The 19,976-nt window shown below is 41.7% G+C and overlaps 1 protein-coding gene across 2 annotated transcripts; it reads right to left on the reverse strand.

Annotated features, from left to right (window-relative positions):
- Positions 1-552: 552 nt before the first annotated feature.
- ORC2 (origin recognition complex subunit 2) lies at positions 553-16,305 on the reverse strand. Of its 2 annotated transcripts, none has more exons than XM_074548248.1 (16): positions 15,966-16,305; positions 14,934-15,077; positions 14,563-14,649; positions 13,608-13,697; positions 12,336-12,367; positions 11,116-11,173; positions 10,055-10,239; positions 9,355-9,453; positions 8,314-8,423; positions 6,821-6,953; positions 6,323-6,419; positions 4,530-4,676; positions 3,490-3,661; positions 3,151-3,212; positions 2,352-2,470; positions 553-1,656 (listed from the first exon to the last, which is right to left on the reverse strand). In XM_074548248.1, the coding sequence occupies exons 1-16, from the start codon at positions 16,060-16,062 to the stop codon at positions 1,570-1,572; spliced, it is 1,719 nt and encodes a 572-aa protein (XP_074404349.1). In that variant the 5' UTR covers positions 16,063-16,305; the 3' UTR covers positions 553-1,569. The 2 variants fall into 2 exon arrangements, with proteins under 2 accessions (XP_074404349.1, XP_074404350.1); XM_074548249.1 differs by lacking the exon at positions 15,966-16,305 and adding an exon at positions 15,386-15,956.
- Between the last annotated feature and the right edge of the window lie 3,671 nt (positions 16,306-19,976).

Genomic DNA, 19,976 nt, shown 5'->3' on the forward strand with positions numbered 1-19,976 from the left:
AGCAGTTCATCAAGCAATGTCTCCATCTAATAATTGCATGCCTCGTTCCACTTAAATGTATTTAAGTGGAAAGAGATGACTGGTTTATCTGAAGCTACCTAGGCTATATAAAGGTCATCATTCTTACCAATACCATGAAGGCACCTCAATATGCTGAGAAGTGAGAAGGAATTTCTTCTATCCCAAGTAAAAGGAAAGGACCTGTATGAAGAATCAAGTTGACAGTGGGGTAGGTAAAAGCTCTAGGTTTCTAATACAAAAGTCAGGCCATACATCTCTTGCTTCAGTCAAGTAGCAAGTGAGGGGCAGATAAGGTACTATTGCTCCATGGGATGTTTTGGTTCTCTTTAAAAGCTATATACTGGTATTAAAAGGCAGGCAAAGGATTCTTGATTTTGATGTAAGAAACAATGTAAATATTTCTACTCAGTAGTTTGAAATCTTCTGCACAGATATTTGACATAATAATGAAAATGAAGCTTTTGCACAACTGCCAAAAGGATCTCGATCTTCCTGTAACATAAAAAGATTGTGAGAGACAAGACAAACTAATGAAAATTAATAAAGTACTTTATTTGATTGATTTGAACTATTACAACACTGAGCTGTAACACAGCTACCAAATATTAGGCATAAAGAGTCCCTGAAGTCTGGCTGGCAGACTACAGATGATGGAACTACAGAGCTTCCTCCCACATAACTGAGAAAAAAAGAATTGAAGAAAAGATGTCAAACTTCAGTAGTCTCCCAACCTCTAAAAGCTTAAAAAAAGGGAGAGCTTCTAAGTGGCATTTAAGGCCTCCTCCAGGATCAGTGGGCACTCCTGATGTAAAAAATATAAATATACAATCAAGATTTAAAAAAATAAACGAAAAAGCTTCATAGCCTCTTCATATTCCTGGACTGCACGTTGGAAAGTAGCAGGCAATGACATGAGTCCATCATAATTTTGATTATCTAAATCTTACAAAAGGATGTTTGTTTGGAACAAGTCCTTCACTTTTATTGCCAGAATTTACTAAGTCACCTGCAGCATCCCAAACCCACTTATATTCTCCTTTCCTCATGCAGTCAAGACAGGTCTTGTAGCACTATAAATCTTGCCTTCATACAATGGAAGCTAGTTTTGTCTAAATGGTAAGGAGTACTGGATAGCACTCAAATAGGAAAATTTGCACCACTAGTACAAACTAAAGCTCTTGACCATCTTGTGATTTGCACTTCCCAAGTAAATTGCTCCAATAAAACCTTCATGTCTACTGAGGTAGAGAGCAGAAGGCACAATCTCACCAAGTTTGTTTTTCTGGCTGTGAGGTTGGATGCACAGGTAGGAAGAAGGCATTGTCTGAGCTAAGAGACAAAGCAGACAAATCCAACTAGAGCGCAAGAGAGGCCTTGCTTACAGAATCATCATTCCAAACTACCTGAGGCAGCTGAACAATGAGCAAGATTCTTTAGAATTATTACTTATCAATGCAGCAGCTGTGAGGCTGGAGAAAGAGATCTGAGCATAAGCCTTTCTCCAGCAGCCTTTGAGAGCAGTTGCTGTAGACACTGAGGACACAGATGTTACACATCTTCATCCTCTTTCTCTAAGAAGTCCGTCAAGGTACTGTCATCGACAGGAATTAGTAAGTATTCCACACCATCAGCTCCCTGAGAACAGACATGCACAGACATTGTTAACCCCAGTGTACAGTGCCAGGCAAGCCACTAGACAGCACTGCAATGCTAGCATTTATCTGCAGTCTGGATTAGAGCTAGACAGCATTCTGAACAGCTACATCACTGAAAACTGCAATAGTTCATGCTAGCGTTTATCTGCAGTCTGGAATAGAGCTAGACAGCATTCTGAACAACTACATTACTGAAAACCTGGAATAGTTCACTGGAGCAACACAGGAAATGCACAAATACTGAGAAAAGTCATTAAATGAGAAATCTTCTGGTGGGTTATGCTTGTTTGACACTACAAAGCTCTTCAACGCTTATCTTCAACACTTCAACACTATATCTTGTACTGCTGTTCTGCCTCATTATTATGACAAGTCTGCATTCCTTCCTTATAGAAATACAGGTAATACTATTGGAAACAGACTGGCAGGCTCCATAGTCTGCTACTTCTCACAGTCTTCAAAAGAAGACGTGTAGGTTGCTGAATAACCAAAGCACACTGTGTTTCTATAATCCTCTATCTGTGTAAAGGGTGTTGACAAATTGGAGGCATGGAAAGAGCTGCAATTACAGAATTTCAGTCCCTTGCCAGTTCTTACGTGCTTAAACAATACAGCAAGTAGGAATCCTTTTTATTCAAATAAAAATGGCTGAATAGAATTCTTCCCTGGACTCACCCGCTTGGTCCGGATCAGCTTGTGGTCCCTGAATTCTGTCAGCTGTGCCCTGAGTGTCAAGTCACTGTTCACAAGGAAAGCCTCCCGACACTGCTGGTAAAAATCCTGGAAAGACAGCCCTGGAGACAGAAAAAGGCAAGAACAGGAAACTGAAGTAGTAAGATTGTCAGGTTTTCCCAGGTCTAACACCACATATCCACCTGAAAGTCTTGCTTTGGCTTAGACCAGAGTGGCCACAGTATCATCATTTCTTGGAAGTATACAGCCAAGGTAATACTTCTGTAATTAATGGAAAACAGCTCAATTAACATGTGAGTCACCCTGCTGCCTAATGGAATTTTAATAGCACTTTAAATGCACTTTTTACAATCGTTAATTTCCAACTCCTCTATCTTGCTTTCTTTACCATTAAAATGTTATTCATATCCACTGCAACACCTACGACACAGTGACAGAATATTCCACATGTATCCTAGAAAGCACAGGTACATCAGAAGCCAGTTATATAGGACATTTAAGTGCAAGTTATACAATTTCACTCTTCTTTTTTAATTTTTTTAGTCCACAGTCCCTCACCAACAGTCTCAGTCATGTCTAAGCATGTAAAGGCAGTCCTTCAGAGCCAGCCAGTCTATTGATTTCCTGTCTGAGTCAGACACAGTGTCACTAGAAGGACAGTGAGCCTCACTGAGACAACTGTTCCAGCACTTCTGTTGCTGGATATGTAACCTGCATACCAAACCCCAGGGCTGCTGTGAACAGCAACTGCCCAAAAAAATGAGAAAAGGTGGGTACCTACCTGGATAAGATGGATTGTCCTTTTTCTCCAGCTGGTGCTGAGCAAGCAGTCTGAATATCCCTCTAAGTGAAAGGAGGAAAGGGAAAAATCAAAATAATAATAATTTTAAAACAACCCAAAACTAGCACAGTTAGAAAATATTAACTAATTTTGCCTTATCCAAAAAGAACCTGGTTGTGAACCTCATCACTGGACAAGGCCTGCTATCCAAATTTAAAGTAACCAATCAGCTGGAACCCAGGTCCTACCATCTTGGTCTGGAACACTATTATCAGAAAACACAGATTGCAAGGACTGGGTCCTTGGCAAGTGCTACTGTGAAGTGTAACAATGTCTTACCTGGCATTGAGAGTGAGGCTATGCAGGACATGCATTAGGGAGCTCAAAGCCAAAGATCCAGACTGTTGTACTAAAAGCGAGTTCTCATAAGATGTTTCCTCCACATAAGGATTAAATGTGGTTGTCTCATACCAAAGCCAGTTATAGAGGCTCAGCTTTGCCTGATCCCACACTAGACAGACAGAACAGAAAGAGCAGACAAAATTGGGAGATCTATGTTTTCTAAGGAATTAAACAAGCAATATTAAAATGCTCACAGCTCTGGTGTAGGATTGAGGAAACAATATATGCTTGTGAAATTCACATTACATACACTCTGATAACTGCAGTTCCAGTAAGATAAATTCTCAGCAACAAAACATTTGCAGGCATCCCTTTTCCACAGATACATTGTAAATCCTTCCAGAGTCAGGAGTGTGCAAACAATTTCTGGCTGTAGCTGGAAGCTCTAAAGCTCTACCTAGAGAGGGGGTAAAATAGCTGAAACAAGACCCTTCTCAGAGTGTGTGGAGATTCCTCCCTTTAGTGGGGACACCCCTCAAGGTTACTCCTCCAGGATGAGCTAAAGAGATCTGCCCATAGCTGTTGGTATGGGTGAGTAAAATCAACTCAGCTACCTGTGCTGTGTAGTAAATAATTCTGATTAGGATCTTTTAGTCTAGTCATAATAGTAATTAATATAAGTAAGTTATTTAAGTATATTTGCTTTGCCATCCTTAATTATCCAATCTCCAATTCAGTAAGTTCCTAAAATCAAACAGTGCCAAAAGCTTGGAGTCTATTTGTATGTTATGGTATATATTTGTATATTAAGGTTAGTGGCATTTGTCAGTATCTTTACACCGTTTTGGTTCAGCACAGCCACACTCCCAATCAGGACTGTACATACATCAACAGATCTGTTCTACACATCAACAGTAATACATACACAGTAATAGTAATACATAGTAAGCAACACATGAGCTTATGAAACATGCTCAGCAGCCCCAAAGCAGAACACAGATCCTTCTCTTGGCTAGATCAGGCCCAGGGGAACTCACTGAGAGGAGCATTGATGTGATCAATAGAGGCAATGAGGTAAATGCTAGGCAGGGAGGATAACTGTGCAAGGATCTGCTGACTTCTTTCTCCTCTCAACATCTGGCTGTCCAGGTTATGAATGAGGACATAGAGCTCTAAAGATGAATCTGCAAGGTCAGAAAAAACAACAGAGAAACAATCAAAGGAAGTGCACACAAGCTGGTTTCCCATTCCCAGAGCAGTGTAGCACAAGTGTATTTCACCACTCTCCATACACATCCCTCCAATATTGCTTTCCTTGTACAACATAGTTTGAAGCTACACTGGGTGTTTCTGAGCACCTAAAAGGGTTTTTCTCAATTCCCTGTCATCACAGTTACAGAATTGTTTTTTTTCATTTTAAGCTTTTCTGCTATAATCCACTTTCCACTTGCTCACAGCTTTAACAGGAATTGCTCCTTTAGCTGTGTTTCTTTTGCAATTAAAGGTCATTGAAATATATTTCAGAATGGAAGACTAAGCACAGTTTATTCAGATGCTTTTGATTTACATGACTAGGATCTTTAAGCTCCTCCTCACAGTAAAAATGCATTTTCTATTCAAACTTGGATCCAAAGCATCTTAACTTCCTTGAAAATTTTAGTAAGTTCTGAAAAAAAGTTGGAGACCTAGCTCAGATAATGCAAATGGTAGATGTTAGAATTTCCAGCTAGCTTCTTGCTGCTGTACCTGTCCCTGGGAACAACTGTCATAGACAGGTAGAAGAATTATAAAAGAAAGGCCTCATAAAATCAGGCCTACTCTCTTAAATTAACAGCTAGCCTGTCATGTCTTCTAAGTCCAGCTAAGAAATCTGCAAGTTCCCATGTGAAAACAATCTTGGTATGAGAGCTCATTAACACAAGAACATATTCTTGGGTGAAAAACAACTAGCATCTGCGTAAACAATAAGATCTGTCTCATGAGAATCAAGTAAAAATATGTAAACTAGCTAAAAATACAGAAGTTTGATAGATATGCAAAATACCATGTACCAACCAATGAACTAAGTGTGAATGTATTGTCCAACAATAAGATCTGACACAGGGCCTCCTGATAATCCTATAAAACATGACCTATACAATAAAGATTTGGCTTTTCCTGCATGAAGAAAATGGAGTCTCGGTTGGTTTATTCCAATAAACAACCATTTCCTGAGTCCAGAAACAATTCTAGAACTGTAACCAGTTTTTGGGCAAATCCATACATATTTGCCTGCCAATGGAAACCAGTGAGATCAGCAACAGCAGAGTGCAAGACTGACTTATGTACATTCAGGTGGGAACTGCTGTTACCCTGCCTTTTTCTCTTAGTCCCACCAGAAATACTCCCAAGGTAATGATGAAAAACAGAATGTAACCACTGAAACACCAATGCCATGCACAATTAAGATTCCATGGCTATCTGCATATGAATATACAAGCAGTAAGACAGACATTCAGAAACAATTCAGCAAGCCCTTTGTGAGGCAATACCTGTTTAATTTTGCTTTTGAAACCAATTCAAACCTGCTTGTTTACCACTGCTGTCCTGCTGTAAAACACTGACTGAGCTAACAGCTGACATGGGGTTGTTACACACGTATGTACACAGATACTCCTAATGCATGCTTGTTTTCATATATGTTGCATACATTACAAGCAAGAAATATACTAGCTACAATGCACTAGGAAACTGTAACTGCCTCTATAAAAATTATAGGGGAAGAAAATGTCCAGGCTCTCTTAACAGTAATAGACTCTAATGTTTTTATGCATAAAGTTAGTCATTTCACCTTCTTTGAACCTTTTGGTTATGAATTCAAGTTGGTCCAGGGGGCTGCGGAAGGTGCCTATATGGTCCAAAACCTCCTCTGTGATGGAGTTGAGAATCTGAAAAAGAAAACGGGAGTTTTTTATGAAGGGCTCTGACACTGAAGTGCAGAAAATCTTAAACTGAGCCCTTGGATACCTTGTGAGAGATAATCTGATTATTATCATAAAATCCCTAAAACAGTGAACATAAACAAAAAATAAATTATACCCCTTCTCAAAACAGTGATATAAAACAAGGCTTTAGTATGATGAGTATCTATTCACGACAGAAAATACTGCAATTCCCTGGAAAATGTATGGGACCATTTCTTCAAAGTATTAGAAGAGAGAGGAACTGCTCTACAGGGTCTGTTGCTATAGGGTGCAGCAGGTTTCCTTAACATTTTGCACTGAAAGACTCTAGGGGTATCTGTAGCACAGGATGATTACATAAACCCACAAGCTTTTCCCCCACTTACAGATCTCACAGTGATGCTGGGGAAGTATCCATTAACCACCAGGTGAACAGAATCCTGGAGCAAAGAGGTACGAAACTTCTCCAACAGATCACGCTTTGAGCCCAGTCCATAAAGCACAATATTGAAACCCAAGCTGCAGAAAAGTGAGCAAATACACAGGATCAAAGAAGTGCAAGTCTGGTTTAGGTCCATACATTCATTAAGCAAAATGATCCACTGCAATCTTGGTTTTAAAAATTTCATGTTTGGTCAACTCTGGGCTTACCTTAAGCTTACAGCTGATAAATAAGGTTAGGAATCTGGAAGGAATCTGGAACATGGCATCCTAGCAAAAGAATCATTTTAGCCACCTAGAGGCTCACAAACTTAGCAAAACATGGATGGAAGAAAATGTTATTGACTAAGAACAGAACACTAAATCTACAACTTCAGGTAAGAAACGGTGATCAACACTCACATGCATCCCCTCACCAAGTACTTTAATTACTACAGGTCCAAGTAATTACAAGAAAAAAAAGCAAACTTTCATACTGGTTTACCACTCCGATCCTCAGGCACAATTTCAAAGCAAAATTACTCTATACTCTTGTATATTTCTTATCCTGATTGTTCCACAGAAACAGAGGCAGGAAAACATAAAGACAGCATGGTATGGAATTGCAGAGACCCAGAAAAGCTGACTTAAGTCACACCCCTCATTCTCTTTCAGGCTGCACTATGATATGGGAAATGCTCATTAGGCCTTAGCCTTGATGAACTGCACCTAGACTAAACCCCTCTCCAGTTTATCAGAAACACTGCCTGTTTCCAGGAACTAATTTTGTCTAATGAGCACTCATCACCAGTATTGGCTCCAGCCTCAGGGGTGGTGGTCTGCCTTCTTTAAGGTGCTTCAGAATCTCAAAGGTCTCTATAGTTTCATTTGCTTTCTTGAATGTTCACCCTTCTCCTTCCCATGAAGACACACACAAAGCCAAATAAAATTTATATTGCCAGTGTTTCCAAAAGCTTTAGGGTTTCTTCATGCCCAGATCATTAGGTACCACAGGCACTGAAATAAACTGCTACACCACTAGAGATAGCCATAGACTGAAGATGGTGAGGGTGGGCTACTCACTACTAACTCGCTGCTGAGAACAAAAATGATTCCTCACAAAGAGCACTCTTCTCATAATTCATTTTCCCTGCTCTCTCACTATTCATGGTCCCTGTTTGTGAATGCCCTCTAGTTTGGTTTAGAGAGGCACAGGCAAGCTAAGCAGGTAGAATGCAACTTCATTGCACTTCAGACATTCAGTTCAAGGAGTTAATCAGATAGGATTTGGTCTACAGGACACACTGAATTAAATTAACGTCACCCACTTTTAAATTTAAGCAAACAATGAAAAAATTTTCCTCCTTAATTCGTCCACAGGATGTTACTGACATGAGGGGAAATGTACTGGCAGTGCCTTTTAACTAAGCTTCTTCAGTGATTCTCCTTGGACACTTACTGTAATTGCAGCATCCATTTGGAAAACAAGGATTCGTGTTGCTGGTTAAGGTCTCTAATTTCAGCAGCATAAGCAAGGGGAGCATTTTTCAAAAGATCACGCAGTGTTTGCTGTGTTGAGAAAGAGATGACAGTCATTCAAAGTTGAGAAGAAGCAAGAGAAACACCTGAAGTCCTTAAAACACCCTCTAGCATGCTCCCTTAACTAGAGAATAGTTTTCATTGTGAGTGCACTCAGTTTGTGGTTAGTTTTATTTCTCCCCATTAATACCCCACTAGGCACAGTTTTGCTGCTGGAGATACTAAGCAGAGATTAAGTAACCTTCTTATGGTAAACAGCAGCAAGACTAGGACTAAAACAGATGACACACTGTGTATTTTTCTCTCCTGCCAAGTATGGAAAAACCACTACAGGAAAAACGGATACACACGGAGCTTACACATCACCAAACACTGTACCAACAAGATATAACATCACATCCCTGGCCATAGGAACAAAGGCTCCAATCAATATGCTTAGCAAGGGTTCAGGTGTTTGTCACTACAAGAGAATGCTCAAAATGCCCACCCATCTCAAAAAAAAATACAGCAGAAAGGATATAATTTGTAGCTGATAGCTCAGTGTAGAAAAGCATCAAGAATCAAAGGATTAATTCAGCTTTCAAGATATGCTGTAATGCTGATGTTTAAACAGCACAGTAGCATGATAGTCAGCATCAAATCTACACTGGCCTCTCTTCCTCTACAATTTTAACAGCTTTGCTTCCCACTCCCTTGCAGGAGAAGACAGTTGACACTGGAAAGGCAACTGCAATGTATCAGACAAACAAAGTACTGAGAGACAAAACTGCTAAACCTTCAACTACTTTGAAGACAGCAGTAGCTTTAACACTGTAAGCTGTGATTTACTCCCACAGCTGTTATGAAAGAACTTGCTAAAAATCCAGATGTTACTTTGGGCAGCAATTTCAAATAACAGCAGGGGAACACTATATCATAGAAATCAAAAACCCAGAGTCGTGTGACTCACTATGAACAGTACCTGATCCAATCTTCTTTTCCGCAGCTTCTGCAGTGTTCGGTCTGAAGTGAGCACTTTGGAACTGCTGTGAGCTTCAAAGTATTCCTCCACCAAGTTGCCCTATAACAGGACAGCAAGGTCAGCAACACTCCTGTTATCAAGTTATCCCTCTCCCTAAGATGGCCAATGAGACATAGGGCAAGGGTGAATACAGAAAGACAGAAATTATTTGCAAAAATGGCTTCTATAGCTGCATTCTGCCAAAGCTAATGTCAGATGATTTTCTTCCCAAAGAGAGAGCCAGAAAAGAGATTCTGTGAGAGATGAGATAACAGTAATTCTTAATTGGTGTGGGGATCCCGGTTCTATAGGGAGTAAGACAATTAAGCTGAACACCAAGCCAAAATAGTAATGTGCACTCCTTTTGGTACTACAGGAATCAATTTCTTCATCCTGTCCCAATACAAAGTCTCCTGCTCCATGGACATCTTAGACTTCTCCTTCTGAAGCTGCTAATGATGCCAGCTGAGTGAGCACACAGGTTCACATGGTGCCTGTCCACCAAGGATTACTCAGAAGTACAGCAAAAGCCAGCCCAGCTGGTTTGATATAAATGAGTTGAGCAGTTCTTCCCCAGGGTCAGGTGAGGTCACTAACAGCTTATTGTCACCACACATCCCCCCATGTTTGCTAGCTCAGGGGTATATTTTTGTACACTCACCATCTTCTGCTCCTTATTTTTTTTGGCTAGGCTGTTTCTGGGAGGAGGTGTAGATGCAGCCTTAGTTTTTGCTGGAGTCTTTTGATCTGATAAAACAGCGCTGACTTCCTTCTGTTCGTCCTCATCCTCCTCCTCTGAGCAGGAAGCGGAATACTCACTCTCACTTTCTAAATAGGGATCTGGAGCTAGAGCATAAATTTTAAGGTTAAAAGCTAGGAATGACTTCTTACACAGAACTCATTTTGCACCATCTCACACACATTCTCTAGTTGTTTTACAAGCATATGAATCCTAAATACATTTCACAGAAAAGTAAAATCACTGCTTAAGAGAACTGCAAACACAGATGGCCATTTCTTTTGCAGTTCTAGGATCACAAAGTATTATTAAGTAAAGCCCCCTCCTTGATACCAACCAAGAAACATCACTGTACTATAAAAAAAGACTAAAAATGGAATTCCCTATTTCTCTTAGCATCTCTGTGTCAGTTTTCCCAAGTGCCAATAGAGCAGGCTGAGTATCTTCTATGTCACATTCTGCAAACAAGTTGTTGTAAGATACCTCTGTTAGCAGCACTGATTGAAGAGCACAGATGAAATCTGGCTCAGTTTTGGTCTCTCAACACAAAAGAAACAGAAGATGAAATATCATGTACTAAACTCTCCTCTGCACTCATTCTGGTTTAGCCAACCAGTTATTGGAAATACTTTGACATGGACATCCCAGCCATCATCCAAAAGTTTTATGCCTGGTTCAAGCAATTGGGCCACCCTAAATGTCAGCACGGGTAAGATTACCGAAAGTTTTGTCTCTTTTGATCATGTTACTGAAGTTCAGTAACTCTGTGCTTCTAATCCTTCCACCTCTCACCTTAGCAGCAATCAGTTGTAGAGGAAAGGTCTACATGGATTTCCTTAAGGACATTTCTACGCTCTCTGCAGGATAAATCAGGCTGTTTCTGTCACACTGCTACCACAGACAGAAGCTCAACAGGAAAACACTCTCCCTTGAACACAGTGCCTCACTGATCGTGGCAGCTGACAGCAAAGGCTGATCTTTACCTGCTAGTCTCTTTCTGAGTCTGTAAGGTGTGGTGGACACAAATTCTTTCTTTTTACTCTGGAACAGCAAAGAAAAAACATGCATTAAAAGAAACATCTCTCTCCTCTAAACTACCCTCTGCCAAGCAAAGACAGGTTACATTTCCAAAGTATTTCAGCCCACATGAAACTGGAAAAGCAGAGGCAGTTAAGTATGGAGAGTTCTTGTTTTCCCATTAAGAGGGAGACAGGATCAATTTCCAAAAGGGGCTTAATTCTTTCAGCTCAACATGGAGAGTAGAAAACTGAATCTCCAACCAAGATGCCAATCTTGGCCTCTCAGGAAGGGCCAAACCAAAGCAATGACAAACTGGAAATGCTTCAGTCCCCACAGCAGTCACCTTCCACATCATGCTGTCTACTCAAAGTCACCTGAAGTCCTCCATGAAAACAACAACCAGAATGGCAGAAGACCACTCAGCACACTAAGCCCAGAAGTACAGCAAAGCAATCCAAGCTGCCTGGGCTCACCAAGTTGTAGTGTCACATTTTCCTTACATATGTTTAAAGCACATGCCTGATTTGGACACTGGATCAAGTCTGCAATACTTAGGAAGTACTTTTGTTGATCCTGACAAAGTGGATGTGAAATCACCAAGCAGTGACTATGGCATCCCCAAACAGCATGTCTTTTTCAGGTGTATCTCATCCTGGAACCTCATACCAGAAAAACTGTGCACACATTTCTGCTATGATGCTGTACTATTTTAGAAAGCCAGCTCTTTCACTCCATAGCCACCACAACTGGCAGTCTGGCACAGTATCTCTTCTTTATAAACCAATTGGTAAGTAAGAAACTGAACAGCATCACAGTTCTGGAACTCCTGTTACAATTACAGCTGTTTCTTCCTTTAGTGAGAAACTGGAAAGCTGTGAGTTTAACTGTATATGAAGGGATTATCTAGCATCCTCACTCGTGTGATGCAAGAAAATAGTTTCCACCCATGACAATTAAGCTGTCAAACCTATTATTTGCCCACTGACTCCAAACCCCATAGTCCTGACAAATGGTTCTCACTTGAGGTACTCCTTCTGGTTACAACAGAAGAGACATCTCTACTGTAGAGTACGCTTTTCAAGGTCCTTCCCTTCCAGAACTGTAGTAATTGGCTAGTTCAAGTTTTACAAGTGGGGAAAAAAGCCCAAATACAAAATCCAAGCAATGAAAAGTCATTACTCACCCTCTGCTGCACTTTGTTTGAACCTGAACGCTCTGAAAAGGAAGAAACAGCATTGTACAGAGTACTGCAAATTTTCAACACTGGCACAATATGGTCCATTAGAAAAACAGGCATTCACTGTTCAAAGGTACACTGTGCCTGAATGTCAGCTCCCTGGATAGTTAATCCTATGAGGGAAGCCTTAGTTCCTCACAGGCAGGCAAGAGAGAACAAAGAGAGCTGCTCAGGTGGCCATGCAGCTGGGGATAGCAAAGGCTCAAACAGCAATGCAGAAAAACAGATACACCATGGCTATTGCTGTTTACCTTGTGTATGATTTGGCAAGTAGAACATCTGTGCATAGATAACGTAGGTGTTTGGTAGGTCTGGAGGCACCCTAACAGGCAGATCAGAACCCAGTGAAGATCACAGCATGGGGATAAACCATGCATGTGCAGAACCACTGATAGACCAGTGTGAACAGCAGGCTGCTCCTAGCACTGAATCCCACGCAAGGGTGCCTGCATCTCCACTCAGTGCCTGCATCTCCACTCATGGCCCTCTGCCCAGGTGTTGCTCCAGGAAGTTAATAGCAATAAATTCATTCTTTGCATTCTGGCTGTGAGTTTGTGGTGGCTCCAGCAGCCTGCCTGTGTCAGGTCACACAAGAGTCAATGTTATTACCACAGAAGGCAGCTGCTAATTCCTGGTCACAGCTTTGGGAGGCCAGGAAGGAGGAAGAGACTCCAGCAAGGAGGGATGAAGCTGAAAAATGAGCTAATGCTCTCTCCCCGAGCACATCAAACTCCATTTCCAAGCATAAATGCACATCCTCTTGCCCGTGTTGACATGCATTGACTTCTCCCACCTGTATTTCTCCCTACAGCACTAGGTGTTAAATATTATATAATAAAGTGTGAATTTACACATGAACACCCACACACTCCTACCCAGTCAGTGTTTAACACACCAGCCCAGCTCATAACTCTCTCAAGTGCAAGTATTTCTATTGAACAGAAAGGAAGTCATTAATGTCACAGCAACAGAAGAGAGAGATGTTCATGTTTCCTCTAGAGCAGCAGGGCAAAGGAGAGATCTGACACCCAGGTGAAGCACAGCCTATGCACATCAAAATGTTCAGCCCATGTGTTAACCTGAATACTTAAGCCCTGGTGTTAACTAGAATACTTAAGCATGAGAGAAGCTGGAACTCAAGCATTCACTCCACCACTTAAAGAGAAACATAACCCCCACTCACTCAGCTTCAGTTCCCCAAACCATCACAGGACTTACTGCTGCTTTGAGGGGTTTTGGCCATCTTCTCAGGGCATTTGGAGTCATCAGGTGCCACATTCTTTTCTGGTGTCTGGGCTAATTCAGAAGCTGTAGGAAATAGGGGGAAGGGAAGGAAGGACATGTCAGGTACAAAACTTCCAGCTCTGGCTCGTCAGAAATGGAGCCATACACCTGAAATGCTCTCTTCATATTAATTCCCTAGACATTTCAGGAACTTCTAGGATTTTCTAACTCTAAAGGTGACTGTATTCCTCAGCAAAGATTTTCAAAGGCTGAACTGCTCAATTAATTAAGTTTACAAATATGGCTGATGGCAGAGCACGTTTTGCTCCCTGGAAGATCATATGTCTTTGAATTAGAGCAAGGTTTGGTCAGGCTCACTTAGTACTCTAAGACTGCTCAGCTGGACATAACAGATCATCAGATATGGCAAACACATCAGCTCCCCAGGAAGAACTATTTACCTGTGTCTACTCTTTATCAGTACCAGCTGAAGGTGAATGACTGATGTGGATCTGAAATACCCTGCTAACAGTTCCTGCCATTGTGTGACCAACAGCCTAGTCCATGTAACAGATCGTCACAGTATGACTTCCTCAGTTTTCAAACTGAGTCGTGGCTCCAGGAGGCAGCACCAGTGAAATCCACCCTGCTGCAGAAGGAGGTCTAAGATAGGAAACACAACTTCCCAAGACACAGCACCAAAACCAGTTTCTGTATTCATTCAGTAGCATGATCCCTGTCCCTCAGCTCATCCTTTGTAGCACGTAGCATTAGCTGTGACAAACAAACACTAATGAAGTTCAGATGGCACTGAACATACAAGGATTCTTCATGTGAGTGACAACCCTGCTCAAGCACCTTATCTGAACTGAAACAGTCCACCCTCTCTGGAACTGCCACTTTCTCCTTGCTTCTCCTAAGTCTGCAGAGAAAGAAGAGCAAAACATACCCAGCTCTGCCATTTTATTGGAGCGTTTGGGAGTCTGGAATGAGTAAACTTCACCACCACTTATATTTGAGCCATTGCCCACTGGATCTGTGAAAAGACATGTTACTTGCAGCTATTTTAAAAGCACTGATAATATTCCCAACCCAAGAAAGATGGAATGTAACATTTCACTATTTGGCTTTATACTGCAGGTGATACAGAACAAATATAATAATAAAATCCTAGAATCATAATCTTCTCTTCTACCTGTTACCACAAGCACAGACAGAGCAGATTAAGCCCTCAAAAGCAACTTTACCAGCACTGTACAACCCTAACACTGAAAGAATCTCCTGAAGTCAGAGCTGTGTCAGGTTTTCCCCTGCTAATACCTTGGGCACATATTCCAAGAGCAGCAACATAGTTCTTCTCTTCCAGGATCTCCTGAGCTTCGTTATCAGAAATATTCTCAAGCTTCTTCACAAATCTCTTGACACTGACACTCAGCTGAGCCTTGTCCTTCCGTACTTTAGTTCCTAGAATTGTAATAAAAGTTTAACCTCCTGCCATTTCATTATTTCTATTGCAGTAGTACACAGCCACAGGACCAGGCTCCTGTTATGCAAATCACTCAACAAATTCAACGCTGAGATGTCCTGCTAAAAGAACAGCTGGTCGATATCTGACCCTATAGCCATTCCTCCCTCCTCCACCACAAATGTGGCTCCTGCAGTCCATGAGGGTAAGACACCCATTTCAGCGAACACCAGCTCCACAGAGAGGAACAGGAGAAATGACAGTGGCTCACACATTAAGTATCAAATCGCATGCAAAGGGATGGTACCTGGCAACTCTTATTTTTTCCTAGAGACGAGGGGCGATTGGAAAATACCGCGCCTGTAGGCTGAAAGCCCTCTGGTCACCACCTGCATGACCTTCTGCTCACAGCAGGACCAGCAGTGAAGCCTGAAAGAAATGCTCCGTGCCTTGTACTGGCAAGTTTTAAGCATCTCCACAGAGGCTCCCCAGCTTAAAAGCAGTCAGAAGTGCAGCAAAGCACTCGTACGGCACACACCGGCAGCCTCGTTCCGCTTTGCCCGTGCGAGTGTTTAACTGCATCAGGCCCGAGGAGCTCCCCGGCTCCCCGCACCGCTGCCCCGGCACCCGCACACGCTGCTGCGGGGATAGCTGGTACCGAGAGCTCGTTCCGCAGCCCGTCCAGTGCTGGCCTGGGACAGAGACACTCTGAGGGGAGCAGTCAAGCAGGGCAGAACCACCCCAGAGGCCTCGTCCTCCTGCAGAACCCAGCTAGGGTGTTGCAGAGCCCCTTTCCCGGGGCCGGCCGCGGCTGCTCAGAGCCCTCTCCCAACGCCCTGGGGGCAGCGGGCGGCGCTGAGCTGGGCTATGCCCCGGGCCGGCTGTACCTGCATCGTCGGAGATGTGCTTGAGGACGTCCTCGTCGGGCACGAACTTCACCTGCAGGGAGCGGCGGCTGCCGCGCATCCCCTGGGGCCGGCTCATGGCGGCTCCCCTCACGTGGGCGCGGCCCCGCCGCCGGGGGGCGCTGCCGCCAGGGGGGCGCGGAGCGGCCCCGCCTCAGCCCTCTCCCCTCACGGCGCCGCTCCTGCGGGACCGGGGTCCCGCCCGCTCCCGCGCCCCCGGCAGTGGCGGCGGCAGCGGGAGGCGGAACCGGGCTCACGCGCCAGCCAGGGGCCGTCCCCGAGGCAGCCAACCCGGGCGCCGCGCCTTGAGGGACCTGTGCGAGGGCCAACCCGCGCCCTGCTCCCAGCCCGCCTCGGCCGCAGGGCGGGACTTCCGCCGCCGGGCCCGCGCGCGCCCCCCAGCTCGTGCCCGCGGTCGCTGTGGCGACGCGAAGCCGCCGCGAGCCCGTTCCAGAGCAGCGCCGCCCGCCAGAGCCCCCTCACGGCTGCCCCCTCTGCTCCCGTCCCGCCCGCACCAGCCTCAATCACATCTTTAAAAACCAGCAAGTCACAAAGTAGTCATTTTTGTTCAGAAACAGCACGATATTTATTTAACATCTTTATATATTTATATATATATATATATAATTTTTTCTGCATTGCAGATTGTGTCGAGTTTTATACATCTCTATTTACAATGATTTAAAATAATTATATTTCTTCTCTGGCAGGTATTTACAAAGTCAATAGTAACTACATTTCACATTTCAACAAGTCAACAGCATGAACCAGCTCAGTAAGACAGTTAAGATAATGGCTTACATGCACCAATAACATGATCTTCAATACGTGCCTTCTTCAGGACTAAGAATGAAGACTTTCCCTGGTCCCCAGGTTAAAGGACATCATACAGCAGAGGTCACGGTTATTGAAAACCTGTTTGATTTAGTCCTTCACCAGTACCGAATCTCGAAGGTCTGGGGCTCACACCAGCAAGCAGGGCTGTGCTGGTCAAGAGGGGCTCACACCACCAAGCCATGTCCTTTTGCCTAGCCTTGTGTCCACAGAAGTGGGCTATGTGCTGCTTATGCTCCTTCTATGAGATTAAATAATGCTAAAGTAGTAAAAGTCCTCAGAAACCTTAGTTCAGAGAAACAAACTTGGTATGACGGAAAAAGTAAGAAAATAATCTTTTAATCCTCGCAGAATGTGTTATTTTATTTATTTTTTTTTGCTAGTAAAACTGAGAGCAAGTCCTGTATTCTTACAAGGACAAAAACAGATCAAAAATCTCATTGTCAAGTACAGGAATTACAAATTTAAAAAATGCAGCATGGGGTATATATCAATTTAGCTGTTGGGGTCTTCTAATAGCAAATAAAAGCTACCATAGTAAATCTAAAATGTATTAAGAGCAGCTGATTATTAAAAATCTTTATTAGCTTTTTCCTGGAATCTTCAATATGAAAAAAGTGTTAAATGACTCTGTTTTATTTAATCATATGGTATTTGTCCATAAATAACCAGCTAGGAATACCCACCCCTAAAGTATTTACTATGTGCAAGAAAACAGAAGTAATCATTGAACACTGACACACACACACACACATCACACACCCCAGTACTAGGAATCTATTACTATTTTGACATGTTGATTTATCCTGAGTGGTTGTTAACTCACATCTACTGTATACTTGAAGCCACAAAGTTTTTACTACTTGCATTTTTCATAAACTAATAACATGAAATTCTAGCACGACCACAGTAACTGTCTAAACAGAAAGAACAGTGTCAATAGCCAGTATTTCTGTTACTCCCAAGTATTTGTTTTAGAACTAAAGGTAAAAGGTTGCTCTACTTTTTCTGTTTCATGATCAGTTCTGGGGAGGATGAGGACTCAAACACATAGGATTCACTACTGATTTGTAAGAAGTTTCCATGACAAAGCACCATAGAGACACTTTACCAGCAGATACTTCTAAACAGAAATCTCCCCCTGACCATTTTGCCCTCTAAAATCAAAACCTGTGAGAATTCCAAACCACATTTTAAAGCAATTTGAATGTTGACTCCTGAACAGATTATTAATCACTCATTAAAAAGTTGCATCAGAATGCAAAGACAGTCTTCTCTAAACCACTTAAACCTTACAGACTGTAAAACGCTGGGAGCTCACGCCCAAGTGGCTGCTCAATAAAAGTTGATCTCATCACTCTGCTCATCATGCACAAGGTAAAATGCAGGGCAACGTTTTACTGTATGGATACAAAGCTTTAATATACATCTGTTCCCATCAAGCTCCTCACAGGAAAACCTTAAGAATCCTTTATGATAGAAGGGACAATTTATGGACCCATTTTTAATTCAACTGGTCCCTCAGATACTACCTTTGGTAAAATCTGATGAACACAGTTAAATAAAATTCAGGAAAAAGTATAGCCTAGAGAAAAATAAGTGAAAGGATGGAATCAAAATTGTATTTTTTTTCATTAAATCTCAAATACAAAGGATTAAAATGGGACAGATTTTTCTTAATCTTTTTCTGAAGCAGTAAGGTACCCTTAAGACTTGCACAGCTTTCTTCTAAACTTTTAATATCACAGGCCTTGACACTTGACAAACCTACTAGGCAAGTTTATCTAAAATGGCTGGCAGTTGTTTTAAAATCTTGTTCCAAGATTTATTTTAAATAAAATTTCATAATAACTACATGGGAAACCTGGTAAGTATCAGTCTTGCAAAATCTACTTCCTATTTCCAGGAATAAACCAAGTTACTCACAGCTCACCATCATCTTCCACCACTGTGGAAGAGGCAGGCAAGTATTTTGTCTCTTCAGCTGGCCATGACAGAAATTTTGATAGACTGATACATGTATTCACTAACACAACACCCATGTCCTGATTTACTACCCCGAATCACCAACAGAAAACTTTTCAACAGCAAAGTTTATCCAAGTGCCAGTTAGGAAAAAATAAAAATAATGAACAGAGATTAAGGCCCATATGCTAGAACAAAATTTAAAATACTGCTAGAAAATTTAAAATTTAAATTTTAAATTAAAATTTAAAATTTAAAAAATGCTAGAACAGCATTTAAAATACTGAGGACAATATAAAATATAAAAAATTATATAAATCAAGAATGTGATGCAAGTACAGAGGATCTGGCTTGTTTGCTTAGCATGCTTGAAAAGGAGTGATATTTTGCAACTTTAGTCCTGCAATAATCCTAAACAAGAAACTGAAATAAAAGAGGTACATTTACTCTTCCAATGAAAAATATTCCTATGATATAAATACTTGTTACAAATGACATCTAGCTGATGGCTTTAATGTCATGTTAAACATGCCAAGGTAGCAAAATCTTTGGCAGTGAGAGAATTTAAGGATAAGATTATTAGATCTACTAACATCAAAATAATTTCTTTCGTGTGCAGTACATGTTTCATTCAAACATATTCTATTCTATTTTCCCCACCTCCTCTAGGATTATGAGCGCAGTACCTATACTGTGCAGCTTGGTTTTTATGATTTTATTCAAAAAGTTATTCTTGATTCTCTTTTAGTCTTCAAATTAATTTAAATTTGTAAGCCAAGATAAACATGTCTGGTTTGTGACCAAAGTTAAAATGCTGAACACTTAGAGGAGATAGCCATTGGTTCACGATAAAATAGGACAAGTTCAAACTCTTAGGTTAAAATACAGCCATAGCATAGAATTATCTATTCCAAAATTAATTTTTCAAAATATAGTTCTCTGAACATGTTATACATTAAATATTGAGGAAAATTTCCCTGGAGCTACAATTTTCCAAGAACACTAATAAACTTCATTAAAGAAGTAAAACAAACCACATAGTATCTGAAGACAAAAAGCAGAGTTGGGGTCACCTTACTGCAGAGTAGCTTTACCAGCACTAAGATGCAGGTTTCCCCCTTAATCTTGAAAAATACGTTCCTATTTACATACAGTATACACACAGTTGAGGCAATTGATTGTCAGCACGTGACA

The sequence above is a fragment of the Zonotrichia albicollis genome, chromosome 10 (genome assembly GCF_047830755.1).
Source record: "Zonotrichia albicollis isolate bZonAlb1 chromosome 10, bZonAlb1.hap1, whole genome shotgun sequence".
Lineage (NCBI taxonomy): Eukaryota > Metazoa > Chordata > Aves > Passeriformes > Passerellidae > Zonotrichia > Zonotrichia albicollis.